General features: G+C 40.2%; 1 protein-coding gene across 3 annotated transcripts in view; it reads left to right on the top strand.

Annotated features, from left to right (window-relative positions):
• Window positions 1-14,610, top strand: part of toy (paired box 6 protein twin of eyeless) — a 98,673-nt gene extending 84,063 nt beyond the window's left edge. For 2 of the 3 annotated variants that reach the window (XM_033478397.2, XM_033478395.2), the window contains exon 10: window positions 5,006-14,610. In XM_033478397.2, coding sequence (XP_033334288.2) covers window positions 5,006-5,094 — 89 coding nt within the window. In that variant the 3' untranslated portion in view covers window positions 5,095-14,610. The remainder of the gene's footprint in view (window positions 1-5,005) is intronic. The other variant, XR_013034154.1, reaches the window with a different exon arrangement.
• Window positions 14,611-16,071: the final 1,461 nt, after the last annotated feature.

Below are 16,071 nucleotides of genomic sequence, written 5' to 3'. Positions count from 1 at the left end.
CAATTTGGAAGAATTTACTGTACCTTGTTTTAACCCTAACGATTCAGAAGTGTTTCTAGTTTACATATCGCCGGGTCCAAGCTATTTTTCGTACGAAGAGAAATTATGTACAAAAGATTTTTGTAAGAAGTATGGAAAAAAGTACTTAAATAAGTACTTAATAAGTACTTAAAAAATATGCAATGATAAAAATAATAAAATGTTTTTTTCTCGCAATATGCATGGCATTCGAACCAATCAGTAAAAGTGCTATGCTGTGTATTAAGTTAAGTCCTAAAAGTTCTTTCGAATTGTTGTAAAGGAAAAACGCCTTTTTGCGATCATAGAAAAGGAATTTGTACCATGATTTGGGCATTGAGAAACTGAGAAACACGATAGAGCTTCACAATTTTCTTTGGAGTCTTATAGTTTACCAGTCTGACACATTTCGTAAACTTTAACACACTGTCCACAGGAACACAAATACACACGATGCGCAGTTCATAGATTTAACTTTTACACCCCAATGAAGTACATATGAACGTACATATATAGTATATAAAGCGTGTAACTTACTTACAACGTGCACATCCATTATTTTACGATCCTTATCGCAACAGAACAGTTTCCGGCCACGTAAAAATTAGTTGAACGGAGTGCGGATTAGAAAATGTTTCGCAGCCACTTCCGCCTGTTCGGCTCCTTGTCGCGGCAGCGCCGGTGCCGAGAGCGAAATAAACCGTCGCGGATTACCCGGGAACCGCTTTACATGCAATCTATGCACGTGTACGTATAGCGGCTGTTCCCCGCGACGTGTGACAGGAAGGTGGCACGGGACGTATAGGTTCGAATCCGGCGAGAAGTTCGAGGGCGGTCGAGAGATTGTCGCGCGGCACGTGGATCGTTCGTCCACGGAATTGTCAAAGGATTTTAAAACAAATCTCGCTCGGCGCCGGGGGGCTGAATCGAAGAATGGGATGTTCGGCGGTTCTCCGTCCCCTCCGACCGCAGACGTAGCCGGTGAATTTTCCATTTTCTCCGATTCGCACTTTCTCCGTCGCGCGACCGACCATCGGGCTTCTTTCTTTCTTCACCAACTTTCCGTTCTCCATCCCCGGCGCCGCGTACCCTCGACCCCTCTCGCTTAACGAAAACTGCGGAGGGACGACCCACCGGGTACCTTATCCCCCCTCGCTCTTCTTCGCCGCCGCTCCTGCTCGCAGCAGCCCCTGTTCCTTCTTTCTCGGGCTGTCTCTGTTTCGCCGCAGCCGGGCTTGTTTTCGCTGTCTCTGTCCCCCGGTCTCTTCCTCTCTTTAAGGTATACAGGGGCGAACAGAGGATGTGGATGGGTTGGGTCTCGCCTCGGCTGGGCGAGCGCTCAATAACGTGCGAACCCAAAGGGGAGGAAACACGGGGGTGCGCGGCGTACCTACAGGAATGGAGTGGAACGCCGTAGAATGGTGGAATACTGCGGAACACGCGCCGCATTCCTTTTGTCTTTCCGCCCCGTTCGCCCGGCTCGCTCGCTCTCTTCCTTTCGCTTTTCCCTCCGTTACCGTTCTGCTCTCTCTCTTTCTCTCTCTCTCTCTCTTTTTCTCTTACTTTCTATTTCTCTCTCTCTCTTTCTCTGTCTAGTTCCGTTCCTCCTACCCCTGTCCCTCGTTTCTCGCGCTTCTTACGTGCGGAACGAGCCGCAACTTATCCATCATAATCGTTTTACGTGCATGAGCGCCGGGGACTTTCACCGCGCTCGTTGCCGTCACCACCACCGACGATGTCCCGTCGTCGTTTCCATTGCTAAGTGCCCGCCCGCCGACCCTTGGCGTGTATCGTTTTCACGGAGAACGCGCCGCTTGATTTCACTCGTTGTACCATGATTTATACGCTGCTCCGTTCCACAAAATGAAACTTACATGTTCCCGTTTGATCGCCGGATACTCGGCGAACGGTGGAAACGTTATGAGTCGGGATTAAGCTCGCTTGATTCCTGCGAAATTTCGATCGATATGGAACGCGAGCGTTCTGTCGATCGGTCGCGGCTGGATCGTACGGGATTTATGCGAGAGCGCGAGGATGTTCCACGATATGCAATTGTTTGGTGCAATCTGAGATAGATTATTGTTTTCAAAAACGATTATTGCGTTGAAACGTTTGTCTTTAAAACTTTGTAAATAGCTCGATCGGATCTGAGATTGGAGGCTGGGTTTTAGTACTCGCTGTCTGTCACTGGGTTGTAGACGTTGTAAACGTATACTGTTGAGTTGCAGGGAATTTTTTAGACAAGCTACTTGATTTTGAAGCACAGGAAATTGCGGAAGAATGTGCAGTGGAAAATGCGAAGCAAAAATTATCGGTGTTAATTGTAAGAAGCATGAGTTCAATGGAAGTGTACTTTATATATTTATTAAAATTATTCAGTTGGGAATAATATAACAGTACGGTACATTCATTTCAATTGTCCTTCAGCTTGTAAACAAAAATGAACAATTTGGGAGGAGGAGATAATTTGGGACAACTATAAAAACGAGGCGCAAGGCTCGAGAAATCATATTCCCCTCTTCCCAAATTGTCCATTTTAAATTCTTTAAGATAGCAAAGTACTGAATTTTCCGAAAGATTGCATAAAGATTTACCAAAACTTGTTTGTGCATACAATTGTAGGCAACAATATTTTAGTAAAAATCAATATGTAGATGATTTTATGGAATCATGAGATTCCAGGATACCAGTACAGGTTTAAAATGCTTTTATACTTTCATATTTGATGTACTTAGTTTTGCAATAAATGCATAAAATCTGCATATCTAATAATAAAAATATTTTTGGTTGTACAAAATGTTCGGGGGGTTTCTGAATTAACCCTTATACACAACTTAGGTGAAAATTCACTCATTTTCTATGTTTAGGTATTATCAAATTATGTATGACTGTATAATTACGTTGATCTTTAGCGTATTTGCGTAAAACACGAGATCAAACAAAATTTGTTGGATTAAATTGTCAGGCAAGAAATGGAAAAAATCATACATGAAATTTTTTTTAGAATTATTTTTTAGTTACTGGGGAAATTAATTTCGTTTGTCTACGAATGTTTACGTAAGTTTCTGTTGACTTAGTTGACGCACACTTTTACTGAGTGGTCGTGTTTCCGAGAATTCAAGGTGACCTTGGTTTTTTAGAATGGAATTGTACATTTCGTTTCATGTGCCCGGTTGCGCATTTCAAGGTCAATTAATTGACTTATAACACTTTGGTCTTTGAAAATTGTTCAAGATGTAAACATAACGCGAACTCGCACTAAAAAAGGTAAACATAACACGGCATTAAACGTCCTTGAATGACTTTCAAACGCCAAAGTATGTAGGTCAATGGATTGACCTTGAACAGCACTAACTGCTAACATATAAAAATTTACAGCTTCATTAAAAAAAAAAAACAAATTAAGGATAAGGTAATGTTGTAACGTCTTTTGAAACAAAAACTATAGTTTATGAGATAATTGAGCGCGTTACTTCAAATGGGACACCTTGTATGCATTAACATATATATGAATTGCCGCACAACTTTTGTTGGTATTTTGCAAGTTTTTACAGATTTTCGAAATATAAACATTTTCTTTTGAAAAAATGATTTTTTCAGAAGCAAATAATTAATTATGTCTACATTGTAATTTGTAAAAAACAGTGTTACTCTAAACTTACATGTATACAACATGTACAGACATATAAGTATGTCATTATAATACATATATGTAATACGCATATATAGCGCATATAGTACAATAAAGATTACAATTATACAAATTTTATTGATTCATAAACTAGGAACTATTGTCTATGAATATAGCTTACGGATTTCTGAAAATTTTAATAATTGTAGAAATCGTCGGGGTTTGAAAAAAACAGGTGTTTTCACCTCAAAAAATTAACTTTAAATGCATACAAAAAATTAGAGCTTAAATTAAAGTTTTAAGATAACTTTTCTCTCGCACAAAGCAAGATTTTTTTAACTCTACCTTCAGTCGCTGAATGTTCGAATTTCGAAATATCGCTTTGATATAACATTCTACACTCTTGAAACTATAGGAAAATAAGAAAAAATCGAATTTTTTAACCGTTAGGGCGGTGTTTCCCCTTAAGAGAAAGTTTATTTCGCAAGCATCGGGTTGAGAACATATCCAAATCACTTTGAATTAAAATGACATTGGCGTCATTAGCGACAATTCCGTAGAGTTTTAACACGTTCGCGGACACGAATGCTATAGAATTCATTTTCATTGTGATGCAAAATGACATAACATTCAAATTTATAAATCATATTATCAATTTTATGTAGCGTTTACTTTTTGAAATTATTATGCACTTTAATTTGATCTGTATCGATGTGGATGCTACAGCACTCATTGTATACAACTATTAACCCTTTGCACTCTCGACGCAGAATTAACGCAAAATTTAAAATAGTTTTTCCGACCCACGGTTTGGCCATTTTATATGACCTACTGCATTTTATGCGCATGAAATTAAATATTGTGACCTATACAACAGTTACACTTTCAAAAGCTCTTTAAATATAAACAAATTTGATTAATAAAATTATTTTGAGACGTGACATAACATTTTTTAATCCATTATCCGCCGCAATTCCAAAATACAAAGAAAATTAAATTGAGAATGATTTAAAACTTTCATGGATTACGTGATATGGTCTCACTTTCGTAATGCCTGTATTTTATTTAAAAGTTGCAGTTTTTTAAAAAGAAAGAAATTTGAAGAAATGTCCCAAAAATGGGACATTGGCGGATAATGGTTTTAGTGGCGCCTCGTAGTCGCCACTCTAGTGTAAAGGGTTAAAATGTGATACTCTGAGCACTCGGACGAAATGTGACTAACCAAAATTTCGGTATCACGATCAGTTTAAGAATAAATCGCCTGTCCATTTCTATAGTTCAATAAAAGTTGTACCGTCCGCGAAAGCGTCAAGCGATCCTTTTAACGACAAGAAGAAACGCATTTTGTTGTTCCAGGTGTGATATCGGCAGGTGTTTCGGTGCCGGTGCAGATCCCGTCGCAAACTCCAGACCTGACCGGTAACTACTGGCCTCGGCTCCAGTGATCCCAGCTCTTCGGGTTCCCGCCTGCGAGCCTGCTCGTGGGCCAGGAGAGCCCGCCACCACCGACAGCCACCCCTGGTGCAGTGCCCCGGCCGCTGCTCGCGTCCCTTGGCATACCAACGCAGCCGACGCAACATCAGCCCTCGAACACGCCGGCTACCACTCCCGTGCACACCTCCGACACCAGTGAGTGAATGAACCGATCAATCCTCTCCGAACGTTCTCTTCCCAGAGATGACTTGTACTCGTGCGCGCGCGCGCACGCGCGCGACACTCGATCACGGCTCGCCGCTGTCCGACGAATCGCTGACCCCGATCACTCGAGTCGCGGGGGATACATTTATCGCGCGACCAAGATACCAAGATAGCTGCAGCTAGAAAACAGAGGATCGCGGACTCGGGACACCGTGTCCTGGGTTTCAGGCGGGACTATCGAGCGCGACGCGGTACCGAAAGCTTGCATCGGCAATAGCGGCTCGATTCCGGTGAAAGCTGACTCGACCTAACGACGGTGTTAATCTCCAGACGCGTTTTCTGTAGCAATTGGATTGAAAGAAGCGATCCGGCTTAGACGTTGTATTTCGGTCAACCAGATTTCATTCACCGGTCGGTGAATTACGGGTTCAATTTGACGCAGACTTATGATTAGAGCTTTTTTTTATTAATCCCTGGATTACTCTGGACGCTTAAGGTAGTGGAGCCGGTTACTGTGGGGTGACCAATTGCTGTCCCTTTAACTTTGTATTTATCGAATAAGATATGTTAAAGTTTTTTATTTAAAAATTTACTACGTCTTATTCGATAAATATATAGGGTGTCGCACAATTTCTTACAATCCGGAAATGGGGGGTTCCTGAGGTCATTTGAAGTAATTTTTACCTTAGCGAAAATGCAATCCACGGTTTTGTTTACGAGATATTAACGGAAATTAGTGACCAATAAGAGACGAGATCAGCTGGTGCGTGACGGCCGAGGCAATGAGCGGCCAATGAGCCAACGGCTTCGTGCGCTCGCATCTCATTGGTCAATGTTTTTCGTTAATTACTAGTAAACGAAGCCCTAAATTGCATTTTCGCTAAGGAAAAAGTTTATTCGCATGAGCTCAGGAACCCTCGTTTCCGGATTACGAGACATTTTTGGGACAACCTGACAAGTTAAAGGCACAGCAATTGGTCACCTCAAAATAATCGGCTCGACTGCTCTGGATGATTTTTTACTTCTGATTTACTCTCGATACATATCGTTCGGTGTCTATCAGAAATTATTATTATTATCGACGAATTCATGTAATACGGTTCGGTATTTCGACCATTTCAGTGTAAATCTGTGTAAAAATCACGCTGCAACAGGATGTCGAAATTTCTTCTGTTAAAATCGAATTTTTTTCTTGTCCGCCTGTGATCGGATAACTGAGATCCTTTGTTCGATTTTACTAAACTTTTCATTGTATGTGTACACGTTTTTTTTACAATCGAATAAACAATTACAGAGTTGACCGGAATATAACGATTCGCGAGTGAAATCGCTTTTCGTTACGGCTGAACGTAGGGTTCGAAAGAATCCTGTCCGGGGATCCGTTGAACGAACGACGCAACAGGAGTCGAAAAAAGGTTAACGAGTCTGCTTAAATTCGATTAATTAGCCTGGTTGGAAGCCTGCCAAATTTCGTCGACGACTGGCCGCTGCCGATGCTTCGGTTGCTTTCGTTACCGAGAGACGAGAACGCACGCGTTCGGAAATTCAGGGCGCGCCGAGAACGCGTCCGTCGATGATCCGATGGTTTCTTTCGGATCGATCACCAGTTCTTCGCGTGGTGGAAAGTATTCTTTGCGTACGGAAACGAAAACGTCGTCGGAGCTGCTGATCGTTGCGCTCACGCGATATAGCGAGGAGAGTCGCGAGGGAACCGATGGCTCTTCTTCGGTTCATGTTTAATCTAGAGGTCGTAGAAGTATACGCATGACCCGGGTCACGCAGGGTATATTATCTTTCTTCTCACGACAGTTTGTATAAATGAACGCACGAAGCCTCGTCACGCCGAAATCGATCGTTGGACGGTCCACAGTGATTCGAAGACTCCGGGAACGTCTAGAGCCTGAACGATTTTAGGGAAACGGTAGAAATTCGAGATTGATCTGAAACCTTTGGAATCGTAATTATACGTTACATATCGTATCCGGCGTGTCGATCTGCTTGTGATATGTTGTTCCACAGCTTTCTCGCGACCAAAGAAATCACGCGACTGTATTATTACCTTGACAGGTAGAAACAGCGATTAAAAAATTTGTACAAACGGAAGGGATATGCATTCGTACAAAGTCATTGTTCAACTAAGAATCGAGTAGATGCCGCGGAGGGATTTAAAGACACTGGAGACGGGCTCCCTCTGTAGCTACCTCGAGGGTGGCTTTTTTCGGAGGCCGGCCATCAAGCTCGCTCGCAGCTATGGCGTCGCTTGACAACACTTTTCAGACCGAACGCTCGATTTCGTTCAGAGAAGCGACTGCTGTTGAACTTCGTTTTATAAGCAGACACGATTATGTTCGTTATTTCGTTGACAAAGGAAAAATTGAATGCGAAGATTCTAATTAGAAACAGTGCAACACTTTGTGCTTTCTTTTATCGAAAAATCGACGATCTCCGTCGCTTCTATAACGAGCGAAAATAATTGAGAAAGGTACAGAATTTACTTTCAGTTCCCAAACAGCATGAACTAGATAGCGGCGAGAGTCTCGTTCCAGTGGGCCGTTCTACGAATAATACTCAAAAACCAGTCGCATTCAATACTCTCGCTAGATTTGTTCGAGCTAACTTATCGTAATTCCGTTAAAGGTTGACACTCTTCCTTGCAGGCTTCACGAAGGATTCGAGGGAACTGTAGCTTTAGTCTTTCCCGCGTACAAAGCCTCTCAATAACCTCTTTTGTCGGTAGAACCACGTGTCCAGCAAGTGCCGGGAGCCTTATCCTAGAAAGCACACGAATCATTGAGACGTTTTGTATTCGAACGAGAACTTCTCCCCGAACTTGTGTTCAGAACGCGACGAGCAACGATTCGATTCGTACACTGAATTCTGAGTACTTGAGTACGGAATACCGAGCATTCGAACATCGGCTGGTCGAGCACCGAGTGCTTCGACATCGAATACACATAGCGAACGGAACCTCCAATAATAAACGGAGCGAACGGATCATCGATCTTTCGAGCAACAGAAGTATTCCAATCGTACTTACCGCATTGCAAATAACCGAGGCAACATCGCGTACACGGACATCGCGTTCAGTATCTTGAGTCTTCGAATGGCCAGTATTCAAGCGTAAAGTACTTGAGAACTCAGCACCAAGTAGTCGAATACCGAATGCCGACCACAGATTCGCACACTGTACATTTCTCCCCGAATACACGATGATTGTTACACCCTTTGGTCCAAGCGAACGCGATTCTAGATTAAGACAATCCAACCTGTAGCTGGTAACCAGGATTACCGCATCGATCGCCGTGTTAACGTTCCGAAACAAATCGTACCGTGGACGTCGCGGCGGTATTAGCAAACCGGAAATACGTCGCAGCCGAGCGTCCATAAACGAGACGACGATTCTAACGGTTCCAGCGCGATCGTCTGGAGTCCGACGATAGCTTCGTCTTTCGCGAGCCGATCGTTTCCGAGGCACGCGGCGGGCTGTCGGCGTCGTCTCATTTACCTGCCCCGTGTCATCGACGGCCCATAGCTCGCGGACGGAACGCCGATATTCTGTATAAAGATGATTGTAAAATAGCATTTGTTACTCTTCCTAGACTGTAATGTACATTAGGGAGGATCGTCGATACGGTGTATATACGTGTAGGTAAGAGAAACGGCAATTCCGACGCCGTTCGATTGTACCATTTCATAGAGATCATACACGCTCGAGAACGTGCACACACGTAACACGCATACGAACAGAACTCTTTTACCCCTATATTCGATGTTCTCCCTTGAACCGGAAGCGGATCGCAGATTTTACCGGCGGCGAACAAGAGGGCAGCAGAACCTACTGTTCCCGCTGGCGCGAGTCGCGAACCGAGCCTACATTTATTCGCTCATTGTTTCCCCGGAGCCGCTGCAGAACCGAACGTATACGTTTCACGCTTCACCGACAGGGTCTTGGAACAGAAATCGCAACGGCAATCGGACACAACGAAGGATCCCGATCGATTTAGTCTCTGAGTTTGGTATAGGATAGTGGAACTGGTTGATCTGTTGACCAATTGACGCGTCTTTGCTTTCTTTTCGGGTATAATTCGCTTGATGTTTATCTAGTAAGTATATTAAATTGTTTATTCAAAAATACACAAAATAAAAGAATAATAATAATTTAATATTTCTTATGGAATAAATGTAACGTTAATTATGCCTGGAAGCAAACCAAAGGCACAGCAATTGGTCACGCCTCAGTTACCGTCTCTACTATCGGTTCGTTTTTCCGATAACGCTCGTGTTCGATAAGTGTTCGAACGCTGCGAAATTTTCATTCGTCAATCTTTTGTTATGCAAGACGGACCGTGTTCAGTTAAAATCGAGATGGTTTCAAAGAGCGAGAATCGCGTCGATAATGAAAAACCGCGGATGAACATAGTAAGGTGCGTATCCATTTCATTGTCAGTGTTTTTTTTTTAAAGTAATTTGTATTGTGTCCGTTTGAGAGGAACTTGGGAATTTTTTACTTGTACTCATGTTCTTTGGAAAACTGATTTATTAAGCGTTCGTGCTCGCCAAATTAAAACTAGTCAAATTAGTAGTGGAATTATGAAACTTTAGAAAAATTGTAAAAGCTCAAAAATGTGGATATATCAATTTCAATTTATTGAAGTTACGGAAGGAAGAAGCTTCAATTTAGCTTCTATCTTTTTGGGCGCGCATCTTGAAACCTCCAGTTCAGCTTCGATCTCCGTGCAGGAGTTACAATTGATTCGGTGCTAAAACGTTGTTGTAATACCGATTTCAGTTTTCGAAACGGTTATGAATAAATTGCGAAACTTTTCTCACTTAGTCTAGCTGATGGAGCAATCTTTAGCTCTTCGACTGTCGCGTCACTCATATGTGGGTGACAGAATTGTTTACTTAGATTTAAAAACTAACTTTTAATTTATTGTAATTTCCTAATTTTATTAAGATTCACAAAATGTACGAAAAAGTGATGAAAAAGTGATTGACAGCGCATAACTTTACTTTGCAATTTTGATTTAATTAAATAAATTATTTTTATTTTATGAACTCTTTTGGGGTTGTTAACTTGACGATCAAAGTGTCGATTCTAATTTTTGTAGAATAATAAAAAATGAAAATTTTCATAAAGATCCGTAGTCTATCTATAAAAAATCAAAATATCCAACAACGCATCAAATTCAATATAGTAAAGCCATTTATAGATTTTAAATCCTTTGGAACTCATTAAAATCATTGAGAAAATAAATAAATGTTTATGCAGTTTCTGCATCCTGCAATTAGTGTAATTTTATTTTACAGAAAAATCCGCAGTCTATTCGTATAATTGTTTTAATGAGAACCTTTACAAAGCTTGCACTCTAAATTCATTTTTTTGTGAATTAGATTCATGTTTCTGCAAATCAAGTATTTTTTACTTCGATTTCTTAAATTTTTGTAATCAAATAAAATTCAATATATCTTATTGTTCAGAAGCATAAAATGCTTATATAACAGCTTAATCTTCAACGATTCTCTTGCAGTCGTTGATGGCATTTTCATATAAATATTCACGTAGTAATTGTAACAATTTGTGAAAATAACACTTGCCACAAAATTACATCCTCCAAACTATTGATTGAAAGTACGTCATTTGATTCTTTCACAAACGTCATCGTTGAAGAACACGATGGTAGAAATAGTAGTCTTCTCTGTCTGACCAACAAGATCCCGCATTATTAATTATCATGTAGTTGCTAGCGTTATTCAAAACAAGTCAAAACAAATTTCAGATGAGTTTAGTTTGACAAAGATGAATTTGAAGTACGGACTTCTTTTATAATAATTTTAAGCTGAAAATTTTTGGAGCAGTTTCGAGCATCGAATATCGTCGTCTTCGACTATCGGATAATTCGATGAAATATTATTCGTGCTTCGTCTCTCGAAGCCGAAGAGGAGCTTTTCGTACGAAAATTCCTTTCGCGGAGAACGAATCGAGCCCCTCGAAACCAGTTTTCGCGGAAAAGCGAATTCCCGGTGGCCGGAGTACGCACGGAGTGTTGCGAAAGTGGGAAAATTACGGTACAGGGTAATTTGATATATATGCACTACCTCAGACAAGGCTTTTTACGCGATATAAAATTTGTAATTAATTGCGTTAGCGGTAAAAGGAAGGGAAAAACAGGGGAGTAGGCTGACACCGACGCCAACGCCGACGCCGCGTGACGAGAGAACGCGCACGCGCCACAAACCACTCGAGGTTTTCGTACGATTGACGTAAGTACACGGCCAATGTTGATAATTATTCGAAACTTTCTGTCCCGACGCGGCACACAGTAATTATATTTTTGGTGTGAAACAGGTTTATTAACTTTTACCTTTCGCTCCACGTCGCGAAATTTTCGTCCGTTGAGCACTCTTCGACATTATTCCGCAAACAATGGCGTGCCAATTTAAATGAGAAACATAAATAAAGCTCACTGTTAAATTAGATACAGTAAATTTACAAAAAAAAAAGAAAACGAAAACTGGGAACACGTAACTCATTGTTAAACTAGATTCCACATTTACATTTCCACGCGATTGCGTTGACTTTGGTAAGAGGTACTCTGTTGTAAATTCATTCGCTTCAATCCTGGAGTAGCAGCATAATGGAAGGATATTACAAATCGTTTATTAGACGATTCATTGCGGGCAATTCAGCAGCCAATTGTAATCAAGTTTAAACAGAATGTAGCGTTCGCACTCCAAGTACGGTATTTGTAAATGTAATTTTTCTACAAATTCGTTGGCTTAAATTTCTGGGAGGAAAATCAAATCCAATGGAAATTCACGGGTCGAGTAACAATACAATTTTGTAACAACGTTATATGAACTTAATAATAAAAATGTAGCTTATAATCTGTAATGATTCTTCCGCGACTGTTGGTAATGCTATATACATATATGCATTCATGTTTATTCATCAAATGTCCATGATTTAAAGGACCTATCAGCATATTTCTCTGATATAATTCAATTTTTTAAAAAAACATCTTCGATGGAATTCACGATTGGAGAATATGCCGATGCATAAAGGCTTTGCACTACAAATCAATCCTTTTGTAGATCGCATTCACCTATCTGCAAATCAAAGTCACCTTTTTGCAAATAAAATTAACCCTTCTACAAAGGTAAAAATTGACCATCTCTTATTAAATCTTTAAATTTGATACGAATTTGTTTGCTTGTTTACACAGTAATAGAAATCTCGTTAGAAATATTTAATTTTCATCAATTCTCAATAATTATTTATAAAGTGTCGTTCGGTCGCTTAATTTGACATAAATTTCATTACAAATAATTACGAATAAGTGAATTTCATTCGCAAAAAGGTGGATACGATCAACGAAAGGATTAATTTTGAGGGAAGAACCTGTATTTACATTTAACTCGTCTAAAGTTGTCAACTTACCGAAAAGTGTAACTTCCGTAAACATATGATTCCAGATGAATTTGATTTGTAGAAATTTCGGAAACAGCTTCGAACCTCGAGTAAATAGATCCTAACGTTCCGATCGCGGTGACGAATAGTTTCGCTGTGTCTCGCAACCGCGAAGGCTCGCTAAACGGTGTTTGCGACATGTTGTCGCGGATGCCGATCTCGTCCCCTTTCCTTTCGTTTTCTTCGTTGGCGCACTAGTCGATTAAACTTTGTCGTCGGTACGTACCTGACGCACTGTTCAATCAGGCTCCAACGATACTCTGCCACCGTGTCTCTTTGCCGTTCGCCATCGACCGTTCCAGGACTCTTTATCCCGTTTGACATTCGTTTGCCTCCGCGAGCAACCATACCGTCAGCCAACCCAAAGCATGCGTATAATGAATGTATCAAAGCAAAGCCGATTGTTTCGTAGATTTCCGCGATCCGATCTGCGCGGACAGCTTCCCGGGTAACGAACCCCGCCGAGGACTTCCGGACGAGTCTGTCGAGAACGTCGCGCGAAGGCTCGGTCGAAAGCGAGACCGAGTTGTAACGATTGATCAGCAGTCGCGAATAGGGTTAATTCGTGTAACCGTGTCGAGTGAAGGGTATGACACGACAGGACACGACGCGATACGGAACGAAATGAAACGAACGGCAGAACGTTCCGCCATGTGTACAGGACGGTTCCGCGGGAAGACAGCATTCCGCGAATACTGGCGACCGAATAACGGCGACTTAGGTGTACAAAATCCGTATATAAACGTTTTTTCTACGCGAGCAACGCACGCATAATGCACACACGTACACGATGAACGGGGACTGTACATTAGTAAATTTATATTTTTGGAAGAAAACTGAAACAAAGTTAGCCGCGATAGGGAAGAGAATCTCCGGGCGGTATAGCACACACGTTGGCCCCTCAACCGTTCGAGGGCCTCCGTTTCAAAATACACTTCGTTTTGGATCCGTATGTACCACTTCCTCGTTGACACCTTACTCGAGAACCAAAGGTCCAGGAGCTTTGCTTCGATATTCAGTTCCTATTCTTCCGCCTACAGACAAATCGTATTCAGTTCCGTTGATTCGTCTCTTTTCCGTAGTCTGCGCGATGCGATAGGTTTTGCCGTGCCTCGACTTTTCTTGGCAATTGCGAGCGTGGATATTGTTACCGATGTAGCGGATCGGACGATTAGAATGTAAAATGGCGTCTTCAGAGAGAATTCGGGAGAGAGAGAGAGAGAGAGAGAGAGAGAGAGAGAGAGAGAGGAAAAGCTGTCTGGCGAATAATGCTCCTTGTTTGACAGAAGAATCGAGTCAATAGATGTTTGGAAACGTATATACCAATGCTTCGAACGAAAACTATTGATAATTTCTATTTCGTTGGCACTATTCAAATCAAATATTATTCAGTTAGGCGACTGTACTATGCAAGGCTCTCAGGCGGAAGAACTTGCCGAACTTGTCACATTTTGTTTAGCGCAAAGGAAAAGTGGGAGAAAGTTTTTGCAAAGGTTCTTCCGTCTTAGAGCCCCGGTACTATGAAATATTGTCAATGGATAGTCTAAGTTGCATCGAAATGATTTCTCGCGTCCGTAAATCGTTCGTAGATCGACCTGTGACGCGGAAGTGGTTACACAGTTTTCTTATTATCTGTAATGATAATTCTTAATAACGAATATAGTGTATGAATATTAATAAATTTACTATCGAGAATAATATATTATTGCGACAGTAATCTACGTAAGTGTTGTGAATAATGGAGATAATATTGTTGCTGTGATTACCTTTAAGATTGTAAGTAGTAGGATATAGAACCACTGTTAGGTGTCACTGTCTCGATTCAATAAATGTTAATTCATTTTAATGACAATGCAAGTCGTCTGGCTTTTATTCGTTGCATCCCAATTATCCCATTTGTTTATTCCTGTTCACGTGGGGCATCATCCTGCGCATTAAATCGATCGCTTTTCGAAAGCGAAAGCAAAAATTACGTTTGAAACTTTTTGAAACAGCATCTTTTTTATTTATTGTATGAAACATTTGTTTACATGAAATGTATAACATAGAAATGCATTACAGTGAAATAGTGTTTTAACTAATACACACGTATCCACTGATCATACCGAGCATGCAATGTAAACTAAAAGTATAGAATAGCATGGTTCAAAGTGAACACTAAAAATTTTTTATTTTGTTTCTAGTCTTGAATATAAAATTTGCATTTTCAATCTGTATACTACATTTCAGTTCTAGATTTTATCCAAATATTTGTAGCTTTTTTTCGACGATAAATCATAATTCTAATTTTGTGAGAAAATTATTTGCATGTCGAAGAATTAGCTTGGAAGTATCGTCAAAATATGTTTTTTACACGAGGATGATTTCAGAAACATTATTTTAGATGATGACGCAGACCCATATTCAACGATATGTAATTAAGTGAAATAATTATTTTATTTAAAATTGTTTAATAAGTGGTTCAAACACAAAAATTGTTGTATGAACGAAAAATAAAACTACAAATTCTGTCTACTATACACTCGAGGATGGTTTTTATAAATTATAAATATTGCAAGAGATGCTTCGTTTTAATAATTCATCGTGGACAACGCTATTAAATAGAATTAAGATTCAATCGTGTTTGTTTCATTTGACTTAAGTAGCTTGATAATGATTAGAGAGAGAAAAAATAATTGTTATTGTAAGGAAGTTCATAATTTGCAATAATAAAGTATTTTATATATGAAACCAAATCTATTATAGATTGTAAATGAATGGTTAGACATAATCGGTTCAAGCCAAATGAGACAGACACTGTGTATACTAAATGAAACAAACTGTACACCATACCTTTTGTCTGAGTTGGCAGTAAAATAACAGCATTCGCGAAGTCTTCAAACGGCCGTTGTTCTTATAACATTCATCAGCACGTATTCCAAACAGGAATTAAAAAAATAATCCAACAGTAACGGCATCATAAATGACAAATATATGGTACTGGTTACAGTGATAGGGATCAGGAATCTGGCTATTACCAGATTGAAGGGTAATATTAACATCAAAAGACATCCAGAAAAATGAATTAACAAGAAAAATTGAACAAAAATCTGGAAAAATGTGGCATCCTATCCTTAATTTTAATTGAAACAGAAATCGATATTTTCGTCATATTTCTAGTTTGAAATCTAGTCTAACTAGGAATTCTTTGTCTGAACGTTATTTAACGTTATTCAGAAAATAATAAAAACGTAATCTTTAAAGAGAAAAGGGAAGAGAATAAAGCTCAAGCAATGGTTTGAAAAAAAATTGAATTTTTGACTGTCTAAGTCAA

This window comes from Megalopta genalis, chromosome 9 (assembly GCF_051020955.1).
Source record: "Megalopta genalis isolate 19385.01 chromosome 9, iyMegGena1_principal, whole genome shotgun sequence".
In the NCBI taxonomy this organism is placed as follows: Eukaryota; Metazoa; Arthropoda; class Insecta; order Hymenoptera; family Halictidae; genus Megalopta; species Megalopta genalis.
This window is presented reverse-complemented; position numbering and strand designations above follow the sequence as displayed.